Raw genomic sequence first — 22,849 nt, forward strand, 5'->3', positions numbered from 1 at the left:
GAGCTTCAATAAACGGTAAGTTAATGTGTAATTTCTTTAATAGTTTAAAGAATTTACCAAATTATTCATCCGTGTGGTCTTTCCTTGTCGCATTGGGGTATGGCACATGAGGTTTATACTATTTACTTACCGGTTTCCGCTCACTGTGGTCCACCTCATCCTTACCTTTACTTACCACAATTCTTTGCCTCGATTCAAGTTCAAGTTCAACTAGCCCTTCTTTTTCTCGAGCGATAATCACATTAAGTTGTTCCCTTAGGTTAGATTTAGTATTACTCGGCAAGCAACCTTGTGGTTGTTTAGAAATTAGTTTGGCAAGTTGGCTTATCTGAGTTTCGAGCCCTTGGATCGACGCTTGTTAATTCTTAAGTGCTATTTTGGTATTCTGAAAATGAGTCTTTGACATCGAAATAAATTTTGTTAGCATCTCCTCAAGGTTCGGCTTCTTTTCCTGCTGGTAAGGTGGTTGTTGGAAACCTGGGGGATGTTGTGGCCTTTGATTGTCTTGACCAGCCCACGAGAAATTGGGATGGTTCCTCTAACCTGCATTATAAGTATTACTGTATGGGTTATTTTGAGGTCTGAAATTATTGTTACCCATATATTGAACTTGTTCCTCCTCGAAGTTGGGGTTGAAGGATTGATATTCTGTGTGTACTCCTCCTCCATTTGAATTGCACCTCATCACTGGATATACCTGAGTAAAAGCACACAAACCGTCAATCTTTTTATTTAAAAGTTCTACCTGATTTGTTAGCATAGTGGTCGCGTCGAGTCAAACACCGGTTGTTTTTGTCGGCTTTGTTCTCATGACTTGCCACTGATAGTTATTCAGTGACATCTCTTCAATAAATTCATAAGTCACTTCAGGTGTTTTGTTATTGATAGTCCCACCAGCAGCTGCGTCGATAAGTTTCCTTGTTGAGGGGTTCACACCATTGTAAAACGTTTGAACCTGCAACCATAAAGGTAACCCATGGTGAGGGCACCTTCTCAATAGATTTTTGTATCTCTCCCATGCATCATAGAGTGTTTCTAGATCCATCTGCACAAAAGAAGAGATATCATTCCTCAATTTAGCTGTTTTAGCTGGCGAAAAATATTTAAGTAAGAATTTTTCGGTTATTTGTTCCTAAGTAGTAATTGACCCTCGTGGTAACGAGTTCAACGACTGTTTAGCTTTGTTCCTCAATAAAAAAGGAAATAACCGAAGGCGAATGGCATCATCAGAAAAGCCATTGATTTTAAAAGTGTCGCAAAATTCCAGAAAATTTGCCAAATGAGTGTTTGGATCCTCGTCCTACAAACCATCAAACTGAACAAACTGTTGTATCATTTGAATCGTGTTAGGTTTCAGTTCAAAATTATTTGCAGCAATAGCAGGTCTAACTATACTCGATTTGGCTCCTATTAAAGTAGGTTTAGCATAATCATATATAGTGCATGGAGCAGGATTCTGATTTACTGGATCAGCAGCAATTGCAGGAGGTAGCGAATTTTCTTGATTTTCAGCCATCTCCTCGATTGTGGTGGAAATATTGTCCTCTTATTCTTCCTCTGTGTATCTTAGGCTTCTCCTTATTTCTCTTCGATTTCAGCAAGCTGTGCGATCGATCTTACTATCAAAAAGTAATGGTCCCCACGGGTTTCTTCTAATCATAAACTATAAAAACCTGCCAGAAGGAAAAAGAAAATTTAGTAACAAAAAATCAAAATAAAATTTAAATTGAAATAAAATAAATGGCTAAAGTAATAAAAATTAAGTGTTCCTAATATCTTAGATCCACAGCAACAGCGCCAAAAACTTGATCGTGTGATGTGATACGTGCAATAAATTTTATAATTTTTTATAATGGATCGCTCCTTGAAAACCAACTAACTATCACGACGAATGCAAGCGCACCTGTCAAACAGTAGTATAGCTTTAGCAAGACTGGATTGTCGAACCCAAAGGAACTAAAAGTACTAGTATTAACTTTCTTTTTATTATCTAGCTTAAAAATTAAGGGTTTTGTTTATCTAAACTAATTAACTAAACTAAGAACGCACAAAAAGAAAATTTGAAATTTTTTTGAGAAAACTGATTGATTAAAACAATACCCAAGGAAAAATCCACCTAGACTTCTCTTGTTATTTGACTCTGAATCAGACGATTTATTCATTTGACTTGATCCGTAGAAATTCCTAATTTATATTATTATCTCTCTCGAGACTAACAACGTCTAACCCTAGGTTGATTAATTGAAATCTCTTTCTAATTAACTCCCTAGTGTTGCATTAACTTGATCTATGGATTCCCTTATTAGGTTTCACCCTAATCTGGCAAAATCTTGTCAACCTATCTCTAGGCATGCAATCAACTCCGCTCAATTATGCTAGATCTACTCTTAGATAGGGACTTTTGCTCCCTGAATAAGCACATCAATACTTGAATCAATATCCTGGAATATTAGAGCAAGAATTAAGAACACATAATTAAGAACAAGTCAAATATTTATCAAACAATTCAGAAAATAATAACAAGATCCGTCTTAGGTTTCATTCCCCTTAGGTATTTAAGGGATTTAGTTCATATTTATGAAAGGAAACATCTCAAAAGAATAAAGATAACAAAACATAAAGAAAACCCAAAACTTTTAAAGGAAATTGAAGGGAGATCTTCAGTCTTGAAGATGAATCTGGCTTCTGAGATGGATCAATCAGCTTTCTTCGAGTAATTCCTTGCCTCCTACCCTGTGTCCCCCTTTCAGGTACCTCCTGGGGTGTTTATATAGGCTTTAGAATGCTTCAAAACCCTCAAGAGTGGCCTTTTCCGAATAGGACTAGACTTGGGCTCGACAGGGACACGCCCGTGTGAGGTGGCTTAGGCCGTGTTGCAATTTGTTAAATAGACACGAGCGTGCGAACCACTCGTGCTAGGAAGTCCAGGCCGTGTTGATTTCCTATATTGACACATTTTTTTCGTTTTTGTACCGTTTCTCGCTCTTTTTACTCTCCTATGCTCACCTAAATATAAAACATGAAATTAAAGGATTAGGAGCATCGAATTCACCAAATATAAGGAGAAATCATCCATAAATGTGCTTAGCATGGGGTAAAAATATGTATAAATTACAGTTTATCAAATACCCCCACACTTAAACGTTTGCTTATCCTCAAGAAAATCCTCAACTCACAATTAAGAATTCATTTTTCTTAACTTATAATTCCTGTCAATAATATCTCAGAATAAACCATAAGTAATCATACATTGAGAATTCGACTAGAAGAACATCAAAGTTGAGCATTTTATCACGAAAACATTAGGTTTCTCCTCTCATCTAAGTAATCACCTTTGATTCAAAATATCACATAATTCAACATCCTCACTAAAGATTCACTCAAATCACTCGAGGTGTTTAAAGACAACAAATTAAGCACTCATCAGTCAATATGAAAAGTTATTACCATAAGCTTGCGTGAAAATTAAATTGGTCTTTAGAGGGTTGTAACTTGGCTTTGGTTAGGGGGTGTGGTCACAAGCATTGAAAGAAAATGTTAGAATCGAGATTGAATTGAAAAATTACCTAACTAACAAAAATACTAAAATTTGATAAAATACATTCCTAATTAGAAGATCCTACAATTGAGCTTTTCTTTATAGGATATGGAATTAAATACTTAAGCTCAAAAACAAAAAGTTACTACTAATATGTATGTATGTTTTTTTTTAGAACAAGTCAAATATTATAGTATTTTGCTAAAAATAAAACATAGCTAAGCAATTTATTCAAATCGAATCTCGACAAAAAATAAGGATCAAATTAATTGAGGGGATTTCAACAATAATGGGTTATAGGTTAATACTGAGGGTAAATCAATGAATGGCTTGTTAGGCTCAAAGGGGTTCACTAAGGGTTAATTATGGAGGTAGGCTTTTATGGAGTGAGTGGGTTAAACCTAGGTGTCTTTATCATCTCAACATATCAAATCAATGGTGTGGTCTTGACATTCATAATCGAAGCAAGTTCTAGAATAACAAATCAATATTGACGCACTCATAGCAATAATAAAAGTGAGCATGAAAGAAATAATAGATACTCTAAAGGCTCAAGATCTCACAAAAATTATGGCTTTTTGATGTTAAACCTGTGAATTTCAACTCAAGATAATACCTAAACTTGGGGGAACAACCCAAAAATTTTAATTCTCAAAAATCAACTTATCATGCTTGATTCTCTAATTCATTAAAGTTTAAACAGTCAATGCATAAATGCCTATGTTTTAATTCAAGACATATCAATAAAAATCATAAATTAATCAAAATTCATTCTAATAATGATATGAGAAGATTATTTGAGAATAAGACAAAATTTAGGGATTTTTCTGATAAAAATATAAATGACCCCCCACACTTAAGATGTACATTGTCCTCAATGTACAAAGATATATAATAGTGATATAAATATGATATCGAAAGAGAGGAAGAGAAGTGAAACTGCCCTGAGAGTAAATGAAATCCTTTGATTCGCTAGAGTGAGAATTGAAGATAAAGCTGAAGGAAAGGCATGATTCTGAGGGATAAATGAGAAGACACTACTGTGAATGAGAGTTAAGGGAAAATTCGATGATTACCATAAAGATATGTAGAGTTTAAAAATATAAAACATGAGTCTTCAAAAATAAGTAGAAATAAAAGTAAAAAATAAAAATAAAAATAAAACGAGTTTGAAAAGAGGCACGGCTGTGTCGCCCAACACTGGTCTCACACGGCCGTGTCACACGCCCGTATGGCTCACATCCAGCCCGTGTTTATTAGAAAATGAGAAATTGCCACACGGCCTGAGGCCACGCCCGTGTGTCTAAGCCTTGTGGTCACATGGTCGTATCACACGACCGTGCGCGATATGGTTCGCTTCTCCAATGCTCGTGTATATATGCGCACACCCATGTTCTTTTGATAGTCTCGACCACGAGTGGTGACACGGGCATGTCGCACGCCCGTGTTGATTTCACAGAATTGTCCATAGCCACGTCGCACGGTTGTGGCAATGTATTGAATCCCGTGTTGGAGAAAAAATTTTCCTCTGTTCGCACATGGCCATACCACACGGCCGTGTCGCATCCCGTGGTATGCACACTGCCGAAGACACTCCCATGTGCCTTACCGTGTAGATTTGGAAAACCTGCGTTTAAGGACCCAGTTAATGATTTAGATGTTAAAAACAAAAGTGTAATGAAATCAACATTGTACGTAAATAATATTATTTACTGCGCAACTGGTTGGTCAAGTATCATGTTAGCTTACTGCGCAACTAAGAAGGTCGTATTGAGGACTAAAGAGGATGATGAGATAGTCATGATTGGAGAGCACCGGAATTATTTAACTCATGTGATTTCTGTACTGGTGGCAGAAAAGTTGGTACGTAAGGGATGTGAGGCGTTCTTGGCTTACGTAAGTATTTCAGATTCTGGGTATTCCTCTATTAAAGATATCAGAATGGTAAAGGATTTTTCGAACGTCTTTCCTGAGGAGCTACCTGGTCTACCTCTGGATCGTGAAGTGGATTTTGGTATTGAGCTCTTACCTAGTACAGTTCTGGTGTCTATCGCTCATTATCAAACGACACCGAAGGAGCTTGTAGAGCTAAAGGCTTAGATTCAGGAGTTATTGGACCGTGGGTTCATCCACCTTAGTGTGTCTCCGTGGGGAGCACCGGTACTATTTGTGAAGAAAAAAGATGGATCCATTCTGATGTGTATCGTTTACTGCCAGCTGAACAAGTTGACCATTAAGAACAAGTACCCCCATCCGAGAATAGATGATCCGTTTGACCAGTTTCAAGGAGCTTCGGTGTTCTCTAAGATTGGCATTTGATCTGGGTATCATCAGTTGAAGGTCAAAGAGGCTGACATACATAAGACAACATTTAGGACTCGTTATGGTCACTACGAGTTCCTAGTAACACCATTTGGACTGACAATGCACCGAAGCTTTCATGGACTTGATGAACTGAGTATTTTAGCCTTATTTGGATCGGTTTATGGTGGTGTTCATCGATGATATACTGGTGTACTCGAGAACTGAGGATGAGCATGACGAGTACCTTAAAGTTATTTTGCAGGCTTTGAGAGAGAAGTAGCTCTATGCTAAGTTTAGCAAGTGCAAGTTCTGGCTACGTAAGGTGACGTTTCTGGGACATATGGTTTCTACTGAGGGGTTCGAGTTGATCCTCGAAAGATTGAGGCTGTGTTGGAATGGAAGCAACCTAGGAACATGTCTGAGATTCACAGTTTTTTGGGACTAGCAGGTTATTATCGGTGATTTGTAGAGGGCTTCTCATTGATTGCAGCACCTTTGACTAAGCCGTTACGTAAGGGTGTGCCGTTTAACTGGACTGATATGCAGCAAGAGAGCTCTGAGAAGCTCAAGACTATACTGACTGAGTAACTTGTTCTGATACAGCTGGAGTCTAGAAAAGAGTTCACCATTTACAGTGATGCGTCACACGTCGGTTTGGGATGTATGTTAATGCAGGATGGTAAGGTGGTTGCATATGCATCTCGTCAGCTTAAGACTCATGAGGCAAATTATCCGATGTATGACTTGGAGTTGCCCGTGATAGTTTTCACACTGAAAATCTGGAGGTATTATTTGTATGGTGAAAAGTGTATCATTTACACTTTTCACAAGAGCCTCAAGTATCTCTTTACTTAAAAGGAGCTGAATCTTAGACAGCGTAGATGGATTGAGCTGCTCAAGGATTATGACTGCACCATTGAGTACCACCCTGGCAAGGCCAATGTAGTGGCCGATGCACTGAGCCGTAGAGCTATGACCGATTTAAGAGTGATGTTTGCTCGCTTCAGTTTATTTGATGATGGTAGTCTGTTGGCTGAACTTCAGGTTAAACCAACTTGGATAGATCAGATTAAGGGTAAATAGTTGTAGTAATAAAAACAAAAGACCACATTTAATTTTTCTTCTGTTGAATGTTGTGTTTTCTTTTGTATTTCGTTTTCTCCATAAAAAAAATACAATGTCTTTTGGGGTGGCTTCTTATAGCTGATTACAAATTTTTTTATTTCTTTTTTGCTTTCGTTTTTTTGCTATTTTTCCTACTGTCTCTATTTGTTGTCCTTGTTTGTTTTGTTTACAAGTACAGATGCCATAGTTGGTGGCGATGTGGAGGGGCTACGGCACGAGGAGGGTACGGCGCCTGTTCTGCTGAAAAAATGTTTTAGGTCATTTGGGCTTAGGGTTTTTTTTGTGTTATTGGGCCACTTGTAAAATTTTGGACCTTTTATTTTATTTATTTGGTTTGGGTTTAGTTTTGTAATTGTGATTTGGGCTCAGGCCAAAATTACCCTATTACAATATTGTCTACAATTCCAATTGAAGAGATGACTAGTCTTGGCTATCGGAGTTGTTGATTCCATAGGTGGAGACATAGATGTATTCATTGGCAGAATGATACATTGGACTAGGCTTAAGATGAATTAATTATGAATCTATTTGTGAATTAATTCACTTGTGACATTCATAGTGTGATTTACCTAAATCCTGTCACTAACCATGTGTATATAACTCATGTGCTTTGATATAAATGAAGATTTATGCTCTAAAGATGATCGAGCCGATAGCCGGTATGTTGGGTACCTGACTTGTGTATAAAGGTGCTCAAACTTTGGTTAAAACCAAATTAACCGACCGAACCGATCTAATTCGCTTAATTGTTCGGTTAATTAATCTAGTTCGGTTGGAGGTCGGTTAAAGGTTTTTTAGAATTTCGGTTAACGGTTAATTCAGTTCAAAATTGGAAAATTAAATGAATTAACCGAACTTAATAAATAATATTATATATTATATGTATTAGGCTATTACTAGTTCGATTAATTCGGTTCAGTTCGGTTAATTCGATCAAATGAACATTATAAATTTATTTATTTATATGTTTTATACTTGTTTTAACAAAAACAAAATATATAAATTTCGGTTAATTCAGTCGACCGAATTAACTGAAATATTTTGGTTTGGTTCTTTTTTTGAAAAAAATTTAGTTTAGTTAGCGGTTAAAGGATTAAAAAGTTCGATTAATACTAGTTCAGTTCGGTTAACCATTTGAATACTCCTACTTGTGTATGGCATGACTTTACTAACAACAGTGAAATTCATAGCTCAATTAAAGAGTTAACGATATCCTCTCATTGGCATTGTGTGGATTGATAAATATGGAATGTAGCATCGGGGTTACTTGTTATCGAACGAGCAATTTATCACAGTTATTTGTTAATAGTAGTCATATTAATCATAAAGAATACAAAATGATAATAATGAGATAAAATATGATATAATTAGAATATATGGGCACATTTCCCAACACATGTATGACATTGCACATTGCTGAAATATTTATATATAATTTTGATATTTATCCCTACTTATTACTATCGATTAATTTTTATGTGTTGTAAATTACATGATATAAAAATAATATAATATAATATACTGTAAACTTAAAAAAATAGGTCAAATCGGGTTGAGTTTGGGCCTTAAATGTTCAAGCTCGAATCTAGCCCATATTTGCCCAAGCCCATTTTTGGGCATAACATTTTTACCTAAAACCTCCCAAAATTTTGATAGGCCTTTAGGCTTGGGCGGGTAGCCTAAGCCATGAAGATGTCTACTTCCAATATACTAGTTCCAAATATCACGTACATTGCATGTGATTTACGTACTTATTTTTTTAATTTGTTAAATAATATTATTTTACAATTTTAAAATATATATTACTAGCTAAGGATTTGTAGAAAGCTGCTTATTGAAGGTCTGCTACCCTAGCACGACTTTGTTTGCCTCTCTGGCATGTTCTTAGGTTTTATTGTTTCTTTTTTTCATAGTCAATTTGACGGCGGCAATTTCATCAATCTCTTTTCTTTCTTCAAAATAGACCTGATTCTTTTATTCATCATCAATTGTAGCAATGGCTGTCTACCAAATCTCCTTTTATTCTTAAAGATAACTCTGATTTCATCTGTTCATAGTCTATTTGGCGGCGAAATTACTAATCTCTCTTCTATCTTCGTTAATTATTTGTACGTAAATAATATTATTTTAAAATCCTATTAGTTTTGATAAATAATTGAGAGAATAAACAAAGTGTTTTAAAAATAATGAAAATAAAGAACTCGAAATAATCTATAGTAAAATATTAAGTAATTTGATAAAATAATGTTGAATTAATACATACTACTATTAAAATTAATAATAAAACTTTGAACTAAAATAAAAAACTATAATATTAAATTGAAATAATAAAAAATAGACATAATATTATTTTATCTCATAATCGATTAAAATAAATTTCTATATTTTTCTAGTGTCGTTGTTGTTCGAATATGATTCAATATTGTCTCTTGAAGAACCATTGGTTTAATGCTCTATTTAAAAACAAATACTTTTAGCTTATTAATGCTAACAATCTTCATTTTTTACCGTAATTTTTCTTAAATGCTATTTGATTGAATGTGCCTAACCATTGGATGCTATATATGTAAAGCTAAACTTAAATTTTAATTGATATATAACTCTAAAATTAATTAAGAAATATTTAATAAATAAAATCTTTTTTCTCCATTTTATGTTTATAATTTTATTCAAATTAAAATTTAATTTTAAGTCAATCTTTCTTTTTAATTGAGCTACCATATTACTTTACGTCTAATAAACCTAAATTAAATTATAATTAAATTTAAATGTCAATTAATAAATCTAAATTAAATTATAATAATATTTAGATGTGAATACAATTTGTAAATATCACTACTACTTTACGTTTAGATGTAAATTAATAATTTTAAATTAAATTATAATTATATTCAAATATCAATAAAATTTTTAATTATAATATAATATAATATATAAAGGAGGATCTACTTACACTTGTATAATATCCTTCCATAATTTTTATTTCATTAATATTTTAACAATTTAACTTTCATATTTCATGCTCAATTTATATAGATTATATATGGCAAGTTTGACATAAATTTAAAAAAATTAACTATTCGTTTTATGTAAAAAGCTTTCAATCGTTAAATATATATTGATATAGACAATATTTTAAATGGATATGATAGAGATATCGGATCAATTAAAAATTATATGCATGACAAGAACAAATATATTAATAAATTCAATGTTAGGATCGTTAAAATATTAATAGTATAAAAGTTACGAAATTGTGTAAAGTGACTTAAGTTTTACACTAGTGTAATATATATATATATATATATATATATATATATATATATTATCTAAATATAAATATAGGGTTTAAATATGTCAAAGGTCTATGTACTCTTCTAAAATTTTAAATTTAGTTCCTATACTTTAATTTTGAGATATTGAGTCCCTATCTTGTTTTTCTTTAAAATCTAGATCCCTTTGTCTAATCTTTCATTAAAGCTAATGATGCCAAAGGTAAAATAATTTTTTAGCCCTTAATAATTACAATTTTTTTGTCAATTTGTTTCTTACCATTTGAAAGTACATAAAATTATATATTTTCATATTATAAATAAAAACAGAAAATTTTAAAAATATATTTAAAAAACAAAAATGATGAATTAAAAACTCTTTAAATTTAAAAAATAAAAAGGATTTTAAAATATTTAAAAAATTCAAAATTCAATGATATCTAAATTGGATCAGATTGGCGAGTTGTATCATTTGGATCGAGAATCGGTTGGGGTATTGTTCGTGAGAGGTAAAAAATCCGTTGATCCGCAAACCGATATAGATTGGTTGAATTGATAGTTCAATCAATTTTAAATTGGTCTAACCAATTAGTTTCCATAACAACAGGCTAGACTAGTTCAAAGCAAATAAATTATTAAAAATATTAAAAAATTATAAAAATCGGTTCAACTACTAGTTCAATTGGTTTTTTTTTTACCTCAGTTCAATTAGTTTGTACTAGTTCGTGGATTAACTGATTTTTAAAATTTTTAAATTTATTTAGCCTCAAAATTTACAATTTAATTTTGTTAGTTTGGTCCATACCTTTTAAAAACTATGTATTTTTTAAGTTTTTAAAATTATTATTATTTTCATATTTTAAACATAAAAATATAATTTTTAAAAATAAAAAAACTCTTCAAAAATAAAAATATTTTTAAAAATATAAAAGATCCCAATATTTAATGTTATCTAAATAGAACCAGATTGATTGGATTAGAAATTAACTGGGGTATTAATTCGGTGAGAGGTAAAGAACTGGACGACCCGTGAATCAGTACAAATTGGTTGAACTAGGCTAAAAAACTAGTTGAACTAGCAGTTGAACCCATTTTTATAATTTATTTTCTTTAAATCGGTTGAATCAATCATTCTGGAATTCAATTAGTTAGATCAGTTTTTTAGCTTGATTCAACTGATCTATACTGGTTCGCATGTCAACTAAGTTTTTATTTCTCACTGGACCAATACCTCAACTAGTTCGACTGGCCAATCGTATTCAATTCAGATAATATTTTTTTATGTAGTTTTAAAGTGTAATGATTAAATTGACAAAAAATATAATTGTTGAAAGTTAAATAAATTAATTTACTTTTAACATGTTAATTTTAACAGGAAGGTCAATTTTTTTAAAATCAAAGTAAAGAGGCTTAATATCTAAAAATTAAAATAGAACTAAATTTTAAATTTTTAAAGACTATAAAGTAACTTTTATATATTTAAGGGTCCGTTTGTTTGGAAGTAAAATATTATCTCCAGAAAAGCTTTTCAGCCTTTTTAAGTGTTTGTTTGGCTGAAAATATTTTTTCTAATGTAAAATCTTTTACAAAATAAGGTAAATGATGGGTAAGATATTTTCCGAAAAATCTTCCTCTCTTCTCACCACATTATTTCTCCTTCTTCCATTCTTCATCTTCCTTCTCCTTCTTCATCCAGTTCCCTTCTTCATCCATTCTGTAAGTTTTTTATGCTTTTTATTTTCTGTATTTTAGGCGATGATGTTGATTGCAAAAATGGAAGGAAGTCTTTCGGCTCTATTTCATGCTCAATTTGCCTCGAAACGGTTACTGATAATGGGGATCGGTTGTGGGCTAAGCTTCAATGTGGGCATCAATTTCATTTGGGTAAGTCAAAATTGTAAAGATTCGGAATTGATTTTTGTCAATGAATTTTTTTTTCTAGAACTGGGCTGGAAAGATCTGAGCTCTGGTTTGCTCATTTAATTTATTGGGTGTGTTTAGTTTTGGTTTGATTGATGACGGAAATGAGGAAATCATAAGGATTGAATTAATTTTATAGCTTATGCTATTTTACAAGCTGAAAAATAAAAAATTAGCTTCATTAAACAATGATGATTAATTATATCAGGATCAGTTCAATAGAGCTTTGATATTTCAAATAAGTTGCTCTTTCTTTCTTCTTCGTTTTGTTTTTTCCTGTCAATTGCTATGGCTGATTAACTTTAAAATGTAATTAGTTTTTTTTTTCTTTCTTAGAGACAATTAGTAACCAGGAATCAAATTAGAAGCTAAAGTTTATATTTGCTTGGATTAGCTATATTATATATTTTGGATGAGCTGCAGCCTGGGAAATGGCTACTAGTAGGGACATTAGTTGAATTTTGAAAGGATTTGAGAGTAGGTTGTATGTTATTTTTGTTGATACAGAGCAATGGTCAAGTCCTTGCCATCAATGAGGTATATTCTCAGTGTTATTCCTTTGATAATCCACTCTGTATCAAGTGATTTATTGTGGGATAATGTATGGAAATTTGAATAAGAAACGCATCCTTTGCATTCTTTTTTTATAGCTAGCGTATGTTGATTAATGTCTGAACCTACTTTGTGTGGGATTGCCAATGCTTAGTGTAGCTACGTAAAATTTAATTTGCTTGGGTCGCTAATTGTGGCGATCTATTGAAAACTCGAAAATTGAAATTTTACTTTAAAATAAACAAGGAGTCACCACTGATTCATTTTTATAGGTGTGATCGGACACCTATTAGATCTATTTTTTTTTTGAAAACAAATGAAGGCTGAGTTTGGGTCTACGTCGAAATCCAGAGAAAAAGTAGGGTTCGGGAGTCGATTACGCGCGAGGAAGGTATTAGCACCCTCGCGACGCCCAAAATTGGTATCTCATAAACATGTATTGTCTGGATTTTCAAAAATACAAGTTCAATGTAATATTTAATCATGATTCAATTGAAAGGACAAGAAACTTTAATTTTTTTCAGTTTTTTGAGAAGGTGATACCGTTTAAACACGAGCCTAAAAATTCCATCTAACATAGCAATGAAACTTACGGCCTAATGTTAAATCGATACATTGCCTCACTTATTAAAAAACAAGAATAAGATTTTCGAAATAATGCTAAGCAAATTGATCTGAAATAAAAATAAATTAAGGAACCGAAATACATTGAAGCAAATCATGAGTATGACAAACAATATAAGAAAACAATAACAATACATGCAAGATTAAATATAATAATAGTATCAAATACGAGAAAACAATGAATATACATATATATAAAAATGATATTAAGAGTATGTACATAATATATGTTTGTACACACCTATATATAAGTAGTAATAATGTTAGAAATATACTATATATATCATTTGAACTATATATGAAATGATAAAATATATAACTAGCAATGTTAAAGTATATACATAACAATAAATGTTGAAAGGTGTATGTACATAGCGTATATAAGAAATATATATATATACATAGTATATTTAAAATGAACATATACAATATACATATATAATAAAATACATGAATACTATGATATTTTAAAAGAACATATATAAATAATAAGAAAATATTATAATAAGTACTAAAAATATCTATATATATATATATATATACATGTATAATAATGAATAATACGATATACAAAAATAATACTAATAAAAAGTATATATATCGTGTAATGAAATATATGTACTAATATTAATAATAAATATAAATAATATATACATAGTATGGTATGAAAAAAACATAGATATATAAAGCATAGTACTAAAATATACATATAATATATAAGAATATATCTGTAATAAAGTATTAAAAATTTGTACATGATATATATAATAATATGATGTTAAGAATATACATATGGAATATAATATTAAAAGTATGTAAAAAATGTATATATATATAATATAGTATTAAAATATATGCATAATATATTAAAGAATAATAATGTTATAAACAACTAGTAATAATACTTCATAAATATATATACGTACTAAAAGTATACATAATAATAATATATACATACAAAGTACACTAATATTTAAAAATAATAATAGTAAACATAATATTAATATTAAATAAAATTAATATTACAAATTTAATTTGAGAGCAAAATGACAAAAGGACTAAATTGAATTAAAAGCAAAGTTTTGGTAATTTTAAAATAAAAGATAAATCGGAGGATCTATTTGAATGCGCTTGCAAACAGTGGGGGCCAAAAAGCAATTTTCCCAAGCCTTTAAAGCAGCTGCGCTTGGCGAGGAGTAAATTGAGAAGCGACAAAGTTCAGGCCAATTCATAAATACATATAAACCTGATTTAAAACATCAAAAATGCGGAAGGACCTATTGCGCAAATAACCCCTAAGAGAAAAAACGTGCAGATCCTTGTCCGGAGTGGGTCGAATCGGGCCGGGTAAGGCTTAAACGACGCCGTTTTGGAGGGCTATAAATAGGCCCATTTTCAGAAAAAAATCATTTGAAGGGAGAAAAGAAAAAAAAAAGAAGAAAGGAAAGGAAGAGAGAGGAGGGAGAGGGGAGAGGGGAAAGGAGAGGGGGTTCTTTGGTAGGGGCCTGTCCTTTGGTCGACCACAGATCGTCATGGCATGGCCATGTGCCACCAAAAGGGTAAAACTCAATTTTTTTTTATATTTTACTTGTTTATTTTATTATTTATTATATTTTTATATGTATGAGTAATAAGATAGATATTAAGACAAAATAGAAAAAAAGAAATAACCTTAGTTTTTTTAGCTTCCTACTCTTCGATCTTTGATATTTTCTTTTGCTTTGAACGTTGTTATTGAATCTAAATGCTCATTGGACTGCTACTTTGATTCTGGATTTGAAATGATTTTCTTATTTCTTTGTATTTTCAAAACTGCCGAACTCTCCCTTTTTTACAAGCTTCTTTTGGGTTTTATACCCTTTTACATCTATTTGTTTATTGTTTGCATGTTCTTATCTGATTGCAGGGGATGGCCGGTGCTGGTGGTGGCAGAGCTGGTAGCAGACGTGACCGGTGGCAGAAGCAAGTGGAGGGTAGGTTTGGTTGATTAGGGTTTCTGTTTGGGTTTGGTGGGATTTGGGGTTATTGGGTTAGTGGGTTTGGGTAGCAAATGGGCCAACCGGGTTGAGGTAGTAGTTGGGCTTAATGGGTTATTAATATTTGGGGTTATGTATTTAGGAATGGGTTGGCAAAATTGGGTATGTACACTTAGCTTATTACTTTTCAATTTACATAGGAGATTGTGTTCTTAAGCTCTTTAAATTTGTCTTGAGAGCAGTAGGGAACATAGATAGCTAAGAAATATCTGATTTTAAGGCTTTCTTATCGACTTCGTTTTAGAAAATTACACGTTGTAGCTTATTCATCTTTGTTTTGCTGATTGTGATTGCATTAATGATTTATTTGGTCACATAACTGATTTTAAAAATGTTGTAGTTAGTGATTGCATATTGATCATTTGTACACCCAAGGCAACACAATTTTTGATGCATTCTTTGATATTCTTTTTAATGCCTAGTATCTAAATCAAATTTCTCTGCAGATATTTGATAAGAACCCTACCAAGATCAAGAATTATGGTATATGGTTCCGTTACCAAAGCCGTACTGATTATCATAACATGTACAAGGAATACCGTGACACTATTCTAAACGGAGCTGTTGAATAGATGTACATTGAGATGGCTTCTCGCCACAGAGTCCATTTCCCATGTATCTAGATTATTAAGACTGCAACCATTCTAGCCAAGCTATGTAAGAGAGATAGCACCAAGTAGCCCAAAATCAAGTTTCCATTAGTGTTCAAGAAGGTAAGGTCGCCTACCAGAAGCTGAAGACCACTTACAAGGCATCAAAGCCTAACTTGTTTAAGTTTTCTCATTGCAATGAAAAGAGAGTTGATGTGGTTTATAGTTCTAAAATTTTTGGTAGTGAACATCTATCAGTTTGTTGATTGGATCTTGTTTTTCATTTGAGAAGCCTAGGCCACATTTGACTGGTTGAAGTTGAATTTTCTTTAATTTACTATCACATTTTGTTTACTCCGATGAGCTGGTTTGCAATGTTTGAACTTTATTGGCCAGGGTTTTTGTTTCTCAAAGGCAACTAGGATGCTTTACTAAAAGAAATTGATGGCTTTATTTCACAAGTTTTCTAATAAATTTGATGGTGTATCATTTTTTGAGACTTGAATTTGGTAATTGATACTATATTGGGGCTTGAATTTATTATTGATCCACTAAGTTAGGCAATTGTTCTTACATTCGGGTTTGAACTAAGCAATTATTTTTGTTTTGTCCAAGTTAAATCCCAAAACATGGCAATGGTTCCTATATAATGGTTTAAAATTTTTTTGTCTAACTTTTTTAGAGTAATATAAGAACTTGACAACTTTACATGCTTGATATTAAATATAAAGTTATTAATATATATATATATATATATATAATAAACTCAATTAAACAATAAAAATATAATAAATTTTTAAATATATATTTGTTTAATTTAAAACAAATATTTTGAAAATTATTTTTAAAAATTTACTAAATAATAGACAATATTTTACACAAATTTATTCAAACACTAAAAAAATAAATCAAATAAAAGGAGTATTGATTCATGAAACACAAACAAGGGTAAATCAGTAAAAGTCAATCCGGAGGGTCTCACGGCTGAACCATATATTTCATCAGCATCAGATCAATCAAACAACCCCCCCCCCCCTTTCACAACAAAACTGACACCCAAATCTCCGCTTCCTAAAATATATTAATAATTTTCTCGAGAAAATTCCCGCATTTTCTGTAAAAAGAAAAACCTCCCCGTCCTTAGAGAAACCCTAGATGTCAACGTCAAGCCAAACTCAGTTCCGTTATACCCAGACACCATCGAAGGTCCTGCATCTCCGTAATCTCCCATGGGAGTGTACAGAAGAGGAACTCGTTGAGCTTTGTAAACCCTTTGGGAAGATCGTTAACACTAAGTGCAATGTCGGCGCCAATCGGAACCAAGCTTTTGTTGAATTTGTAAGCTTCTAAATCCATCAACGGTTCTTTCTTTTTTTCTTTTTGCTTTATAACTTATGGATTGCTTTGCGTTGGGCGTTGGTCCAAAAAAAAAAAAAAGAGAGGTTAATATGTGTTACGGTAAGGGCAATCGACTACTGATTGTTAATTTTCTAGTGTAAATTTCAATGTGTATCTTAGAATTGTAAGCTTATGAGTTCCTTTTTGTGAGACTTTCTTTTTGGCATGTTAAAAATCTGATTTTATTTTTGCTTTTTTATTTTCTATGTAAATTTGATTGTTAATTGCAGAACTGCAAAGTTTTATTTGTTTATTTTTATTTGGTGGTGGATTGGGGTTGGGGGGAATTGATGGTTTCGTTTCATCTTGATGGATTAAGATTAATTGTTTTGTTGGGTCGAGGGTAATCTATCACGGGCTTATGGGAAAAAGGTGAATTTTTGGCTTCTATTCTTCTTTTATTAGTGAAAATTTTGATGGTTTAATTCAAATAGTGAATTTAGATAATATTTGAAGGTGAGCAGTGACTGTATTCTGTTAATCGATGATGTTACTTGTATTTTCAGGTAGACTTAAATCAGGCTATTTCAATGGTTTCATACTATGCTTCGTCTTCGGAGCCGGCACAGGTTCGTGGAAAAACGGTATATATTCAATATTCAAACAGACATGAAATTGTCAACAACAAAAGTCCTGGAGATACCCCAGGAAATGTTTTGCTGGTTACCATTGAGGGTGTGGAAGCTAATGATGTGACCATTGAGACAATTCACTTGGTAAGTACTTATTACTGGTGTGTGTCTGTGTCTTCAATTAAATGCTATCTATTGTTGCATCTCTATTATATTGCTACTTAAGGAAAGATTGTCTAAGATTTTTAAAGCTTCTTTATGCTTAAGCTCCAGAATAAGGAACATGTTTGTACGATTAAATGAGGACATCTTGTATTTCTATTTCTAAACGTGGCCTACTTTAGTAGGTCAAAATCTTGTGAAACCTTTGTGGACTTCTGAAGTTAAACATAGCATATGTTGCGGAGTAGCACTTTTACCTACCCCCGTGTTATTTCTTATTTGACTGACGAGGGATACTTGATCTTCTTAAACCCTTTTCTTTTAAGGAATATGATTTTCAATTAGAGAGTTCAGGGCCATTTCTTGTAGATCTCAAATGAACAAACTGTTATCTTTTAATGTTCTTTTACATATAGAGATAGCAGCTTTTGATTGAAATCAGTTGAATCACAGACGGTTATACCCCTTATTTAGATTCCTTTGTTGGAGACAATTCGGAAATATTGTTATGTACGTCATACTCCTTTCTCTAAGGGTCTATCTTGAGGCCTGTATGCACAGGTGTCATTCTGCACTTATTCTCGTCAATTTGGATTTGCTAACAAAGATTTTTCTCATAATACCAATGTTTGTGATGGTTTTTAATGTTCTTTCTTTTTCTTTTCTATTTATGTTTGTGATATCTGATTGTTTCTGATTTAATTTTGTTTTAGGTATTTTCTGCATTTGGTTTTGTGCATAAAATTGCTACTTTTGAAAAGGCTGCGGGATTCCAAGTGAGATGCTACATTTAGATTTTTAAGCCTTCAGAGATTGCATGTCTTTCAATATCACACTCATTTTTATGACAAATTTTGGTAGGCATTAATCCAATTCACTGATGCTGAAACTGCATCTTCAGCAAGGAATGCCTTGGACGGTAGAAGTATTCCCAGGTATGACTGCTTGTCTCTTCCTTCCAAACATGCCCATTTATTTTCCCCTTTCTCTAGCATCACTTTAAGTCTATCCTTCATATTGATCATACATATACGGTTTGGGAACTGAATAACATTGTCCATTGTGTTGTAATGTTTTATCACGATATTTTGAATGTAGGTACTTGCTTCCAGATCATGTTACTTCTTGTCACCTGCGAATTTCGTATTCTGCACACACTGATCTGAATATCAAGTTTCAGTCTCATCGGAGCAGGTAAAAATGGACCCATAAATATCAAGTTTTGTGCTTATTGAAATTCATCAATGTTTGGTCATGTTCATTCCTGAAATCTCAAGTAGTGTGCCTCCTAAAATTTTCTTTTGCCATCTGATATGTTGCTAATTAATGTGTGTGCTTTTTGTCGTTTAGGGTGTTAGTGAAGCCTGGTAGTCAGCACACAGATGTGTTGCCATGGGCGCTTAGTAATTTTCTTAATCTTTTGAACATGTTTCCATGCATATGCAAATCTCAGTATAGTTGGAAGTTATTTACATGTTGATTGTGGGATTACCGCTTTGTTGGTACCATGAGTGGTGGTCACCCCTTTTTCTGCTTTTATACAAAGATGTTTTTAGTGATGGACTAGAATATTTAAGTGTATCCTCTAATGTGCTAGTACATTTAATATCAATCTGATTTTGTATTTCAATATTGTTTTGTCAAGCTTGTTTAGTGTTTCCTGTTGGGCAGGTTGTATTTGGAGTAGATACTTCCACCAACAGTTTTATGTTTGCATACTATTTAATGAATTAGCTAGTATTTTATAGTATTTTGAAATCATCTATCATGAGGGCAAGGATATTGTAAATTGACATGGGAAGCTACTTGATTGTGGGGAAAGGGCAATATGTAATTAAATTTAATTCTGTTCGATTTAATACTCATTGTTATCATTTGAGTGGCACTTCAAAAAAATGTGATTGTCCTAAATTCTCATGATACATTTACGGAATTTTTCATCACTTCCATGGAAACATTGACCAAAATGAAGATTTTAGCATCCATAGAGTTGGTTTTAACTAAGCTAGTCTTTAACCGGAATAGCTATGAAAGCTTTTGAGTTGCTCTCTCATATAATTTAAATCAACTGGATGCTCTTATTTGCTTGATCTGCTATTGCTGTTAAACAGGAAGCTGCTGGATTTGAGCCCACAATCTTGTCTTCTATTATATCCATTTGCAATTGCATCACTTCATTACCCTTAAATGCTTTCTATCTTGACCATACAAAAATTTCTATTTGACATTGGTCTTTGCATTTGTACTCTATGTAATGATAATTTTCTGATTTTGTTTGCTCATTTATGTAGGGATTATACCAATCCATACCTTCCTGTCAATCCAACTGCGATGGAGGGACTCATGCAGGTAGTTGTAGCCCTGTCATCTCAAACATTTGAGTTATTTTTTAATATTGGGAATCACTAATATTTTGTAATCTCCAGCCTGTAGTTGGTCCTGATGGAAAAAAGCAAGAACCTCAGAGTAATGTGCTACTTGCTTCAATTGAAAATATGCAGTATGCTGTGACAGTTGATGTTCTTCACTCGGTAAGACATTCTGTTACTTCATTGACTGGAAATACAGGTTTATTGTTTCAAAATTTTCACTTATTTTTGTACTGGTTATTTGTTGAAGGTATTCTCTGCATTTGGCACTGTCCAAAAGATTGCTATATTTGAGAAGAATGGCGGAACACAGGCACTAATTCAATATCCGGGTATGCTTTTGTCATATGATTTTTTTTTTTTTTTTTATGTATGTTTTTGACAGTATTTTCAAGGTGTGCACTTAAGCACTAAGGTGCTTAGGCGTAGTCCCAGATGACAAAAGTGCCTTAAACCTTTTTAGGCATAGCACATCTGGTTTGGCTGATAAATAAGGAAAGAAGATTGTTGGATGATAAATAAGTATTAAGTTTCCTACTGTCTTTGGTCCCTTTATCTATTGCCAACTGGCTTTAGCCCCCCCTTCACAGCTGCTCTTCCTAAATGTTTGAAACTAAGACTCTGATAGAAATGTGTGCGGATCAGATCGAAAAGTTTCCAAGTTGCGGATTTGACCTAGGGCTATAGACCAAATCAAAGGAAACTTGGTGTGCAACAACCTGAAATGCACAATAAATCAGTAGAATAATGAATAAAAAAATTCGGCAGCAAATAACAATCGGTTCTTGAATGAATAGCAATCGGTTCTTGAAGGAGATCTGTTCCTGATGGATTCTTGATAACTAATTAAAGAAACTGAGCAGAATTGAAAGAAGAAAATAAAGATGGAAGGTGGTTAATGGCCGAAGGTAGAAGATGGAATAGATGGATAACGACCTAAGAAGCCTTTGAATAAAAAAGATTCAACAAATTTGACCCCATCTGTTCATGTATCAGACCCACAAGTTGAATCTCAACTCTCAAGGTCTATGAGTCTGAGGCATCCCTTGGGGACTGTTGGACATATTTTCTTACAACCTGCAAATTATTATTGCAATGCATGTTCTATTTCGTTGGATTTGGATATTTGATAGGCTTTACTGATGTAGAATTTGTTACATTCAGATGTCACGACTGCAGCTGTCGCCAAAGAATCCTTAGAGGGACACTGCATATATGAGGGTGGCTATTGTAAGCTTCATCTATCATACTCTCGTCATACTGATCTCAATGTAAAGGTATAAATATGTGCTTTTGAGTTAATGTTCATGAGAAAAAGGAAAGAAGAAAAATAAATTAAAGACGTCATTAGAAGATAAGGGGGATCCACTGATCGAAAAAAGATATGAACCCTAATATGTATGCTTCTTGACACTTGATTATGACCCTTACCTGCTAAATTAGTTTTATTATTTGTCTTGACAGATGCGCTGCATGTGATTCTGACTAGTTTCACTTTTTGCTACAGGCTTACAGTGATAAAAGTAGAGATTACACAATCTCAGACCTAAGCTTGCTTGCGACACAAGGTCCAGGTATGCCTGCCACTCCAAATACTTGGCAGAATCCTCAGAATGCTCCATTATACCCTGGGACTGACTATGCAGCTTCAGCAGCAATGCAAGCTCAACCCTCTGCTGGACAAGTTCCTGCTTGGGATCCAAGTTTACAGGCTAGACCATCATATGGATCAGTGCCTGGGACTGTTCCTGGTCAAGCATATCAAGCGTCTGCAGTCCCTACATACATGAATGCTGCGCCACCTGCTGGTTCATCACCCCTTTCCCAACCTGGTGCAACTTCCATGAGAATGCCACCTCCAGGTGGTGCACCACTGCTAGGTCAGCCTCCCTATTATGGTCAATGATTCCTTTCCCGAGTTCCAAATGAATTGAAATTGGATCTCTTGGTGCGCAATCTCTGACCCTTTATGATTTAAGTTAAATTATTTGTTGGTTTGGAAGTGTTTTTGTTTTCCTCAATCCATCTCCATCACTGATGTAAAAGGAGCTTAAATTCAAAATGATTGGGTAGAAATCTATGTGCAAGACATGCTTTTATATTCTCCTGCAGCCATTTTTTGCCTTCAGATCTCTTTCTAATTTGTATGAATTTTGAAAGATGATGGTCCCTCCAAGTGCAGCCATGATCCTGGTATTCCATTAGACTCTTATTTTCCGTGTGTGCTGCCTTTTTAAGGTTTTACAAATCTGGTGACACCAGTTCTTGTTAGAACAATTACATGTCTGCTGTTTAACAGATAAATAGACTGGAGCTGGTGTTTCGAGTTTGACAGCCCCTTCATTGCCCTTGCATGCTAAGAGAATGTGATGTCAGAAGTAAAATGA

At 33.1% G+C, this 22,849-nt stretch overlaps 1 protein-coding gene, 1 long non-coding RNA gene and 1 other non-coding gene across 7 annotated transcripts; all 3 read left to right on the forward strand.

Moving 5' to 3' along the window:
* The first annotated feature begins 971 nt into the window (after positions 1-971).
* LOC128281015 (small nucleolar RNA R71) lies at positions 972-1,078 on the forward strand. Its single transcript, XR_008271232.1, has one exon. It is a non-coding gene; the product is annotated as a small nucleolar RNA R71 (small nucleolar RNA).
* A 10,642-nt stretch (positions 1,079-11,720) lies between these two features.
* Positions 11,721-12,401, forward strand: LOC108455926 (uncharacterized). Its single transcript, XR_001866845.2, has 2 exons — positions 11,721-11,845; positions 11,992-12,401. It is a non-coding gene; the product is annotated as an uncharacterized LOC108455926 (long non-coding RNA).
* Positions 12,402-16,985: 4,584 nt separating this feature from the next.
* Positions 16,986-22,563, forward strand: LOC108457399 (polypyrimidine tract-binding protein homolog 1). Of its 5 annotated transcripts, none has more exons than XR_008271022.1 (11): positions 16,986-17,299; positions 17,866-18,075; positions 18,807-18,869; positions 18,955-19,028; positions 19,192-19,287; positions 20,385-20,442; positions 20,520-20,624; positions 20,713-20,794; positions 21,627-21,692; positions 21,970-22,036; positions 22,118-22,193. XR_008271022.1 is itself a non-coding variant. In XM_017756439.2 (11 exons), exons 1-11 carry the CDS (start codon positions 17,117-17,119, stop codon positions 22,366-22,368), a joined length of 1,302 nt encoding a protein of 433 aa, XP_017611928.1. In that variant the 5' UTR covers positions 16,986-17,116; the 3' UTR covers positions 22,369-22,563. The 5 variants fall into 5 exon arrangements, 3 of the variants coding, with proteins under 3 accessions (XP_017611928.1, XP_017611924.1, XP_052875360.1); XM_017756439.2 differs by having other exon boundaries at positions 21,627-21,739; positions 22,118-22,563; XR_008271021.1 differs by lacking the exon at positions 22,118-22,193 and having other exon boundaries at positions 21,627-21,860; positions 21,970-22,098.
* The last annotated feature ends 286 nt before the right edge of the window (positions 22,564-22,849 follow it).

The sequence above is a fragment of the Gossypium arboreum genome, chromosome 9 (genome assembly GCF_025698485.1).
Source record: "Gossypium arboreum isolate Shixiya-1 chromosome 9, ASM2569848v2, whole genome shotgun sequence".
Classification (NCBI taxonomy): domain Eukaryota; kingdom Viridiplantae; phylum Streptophyta; class Magnoliopsida; order Malvales; family Malvaceae; genus Gossypium; species Gossypium arboreum.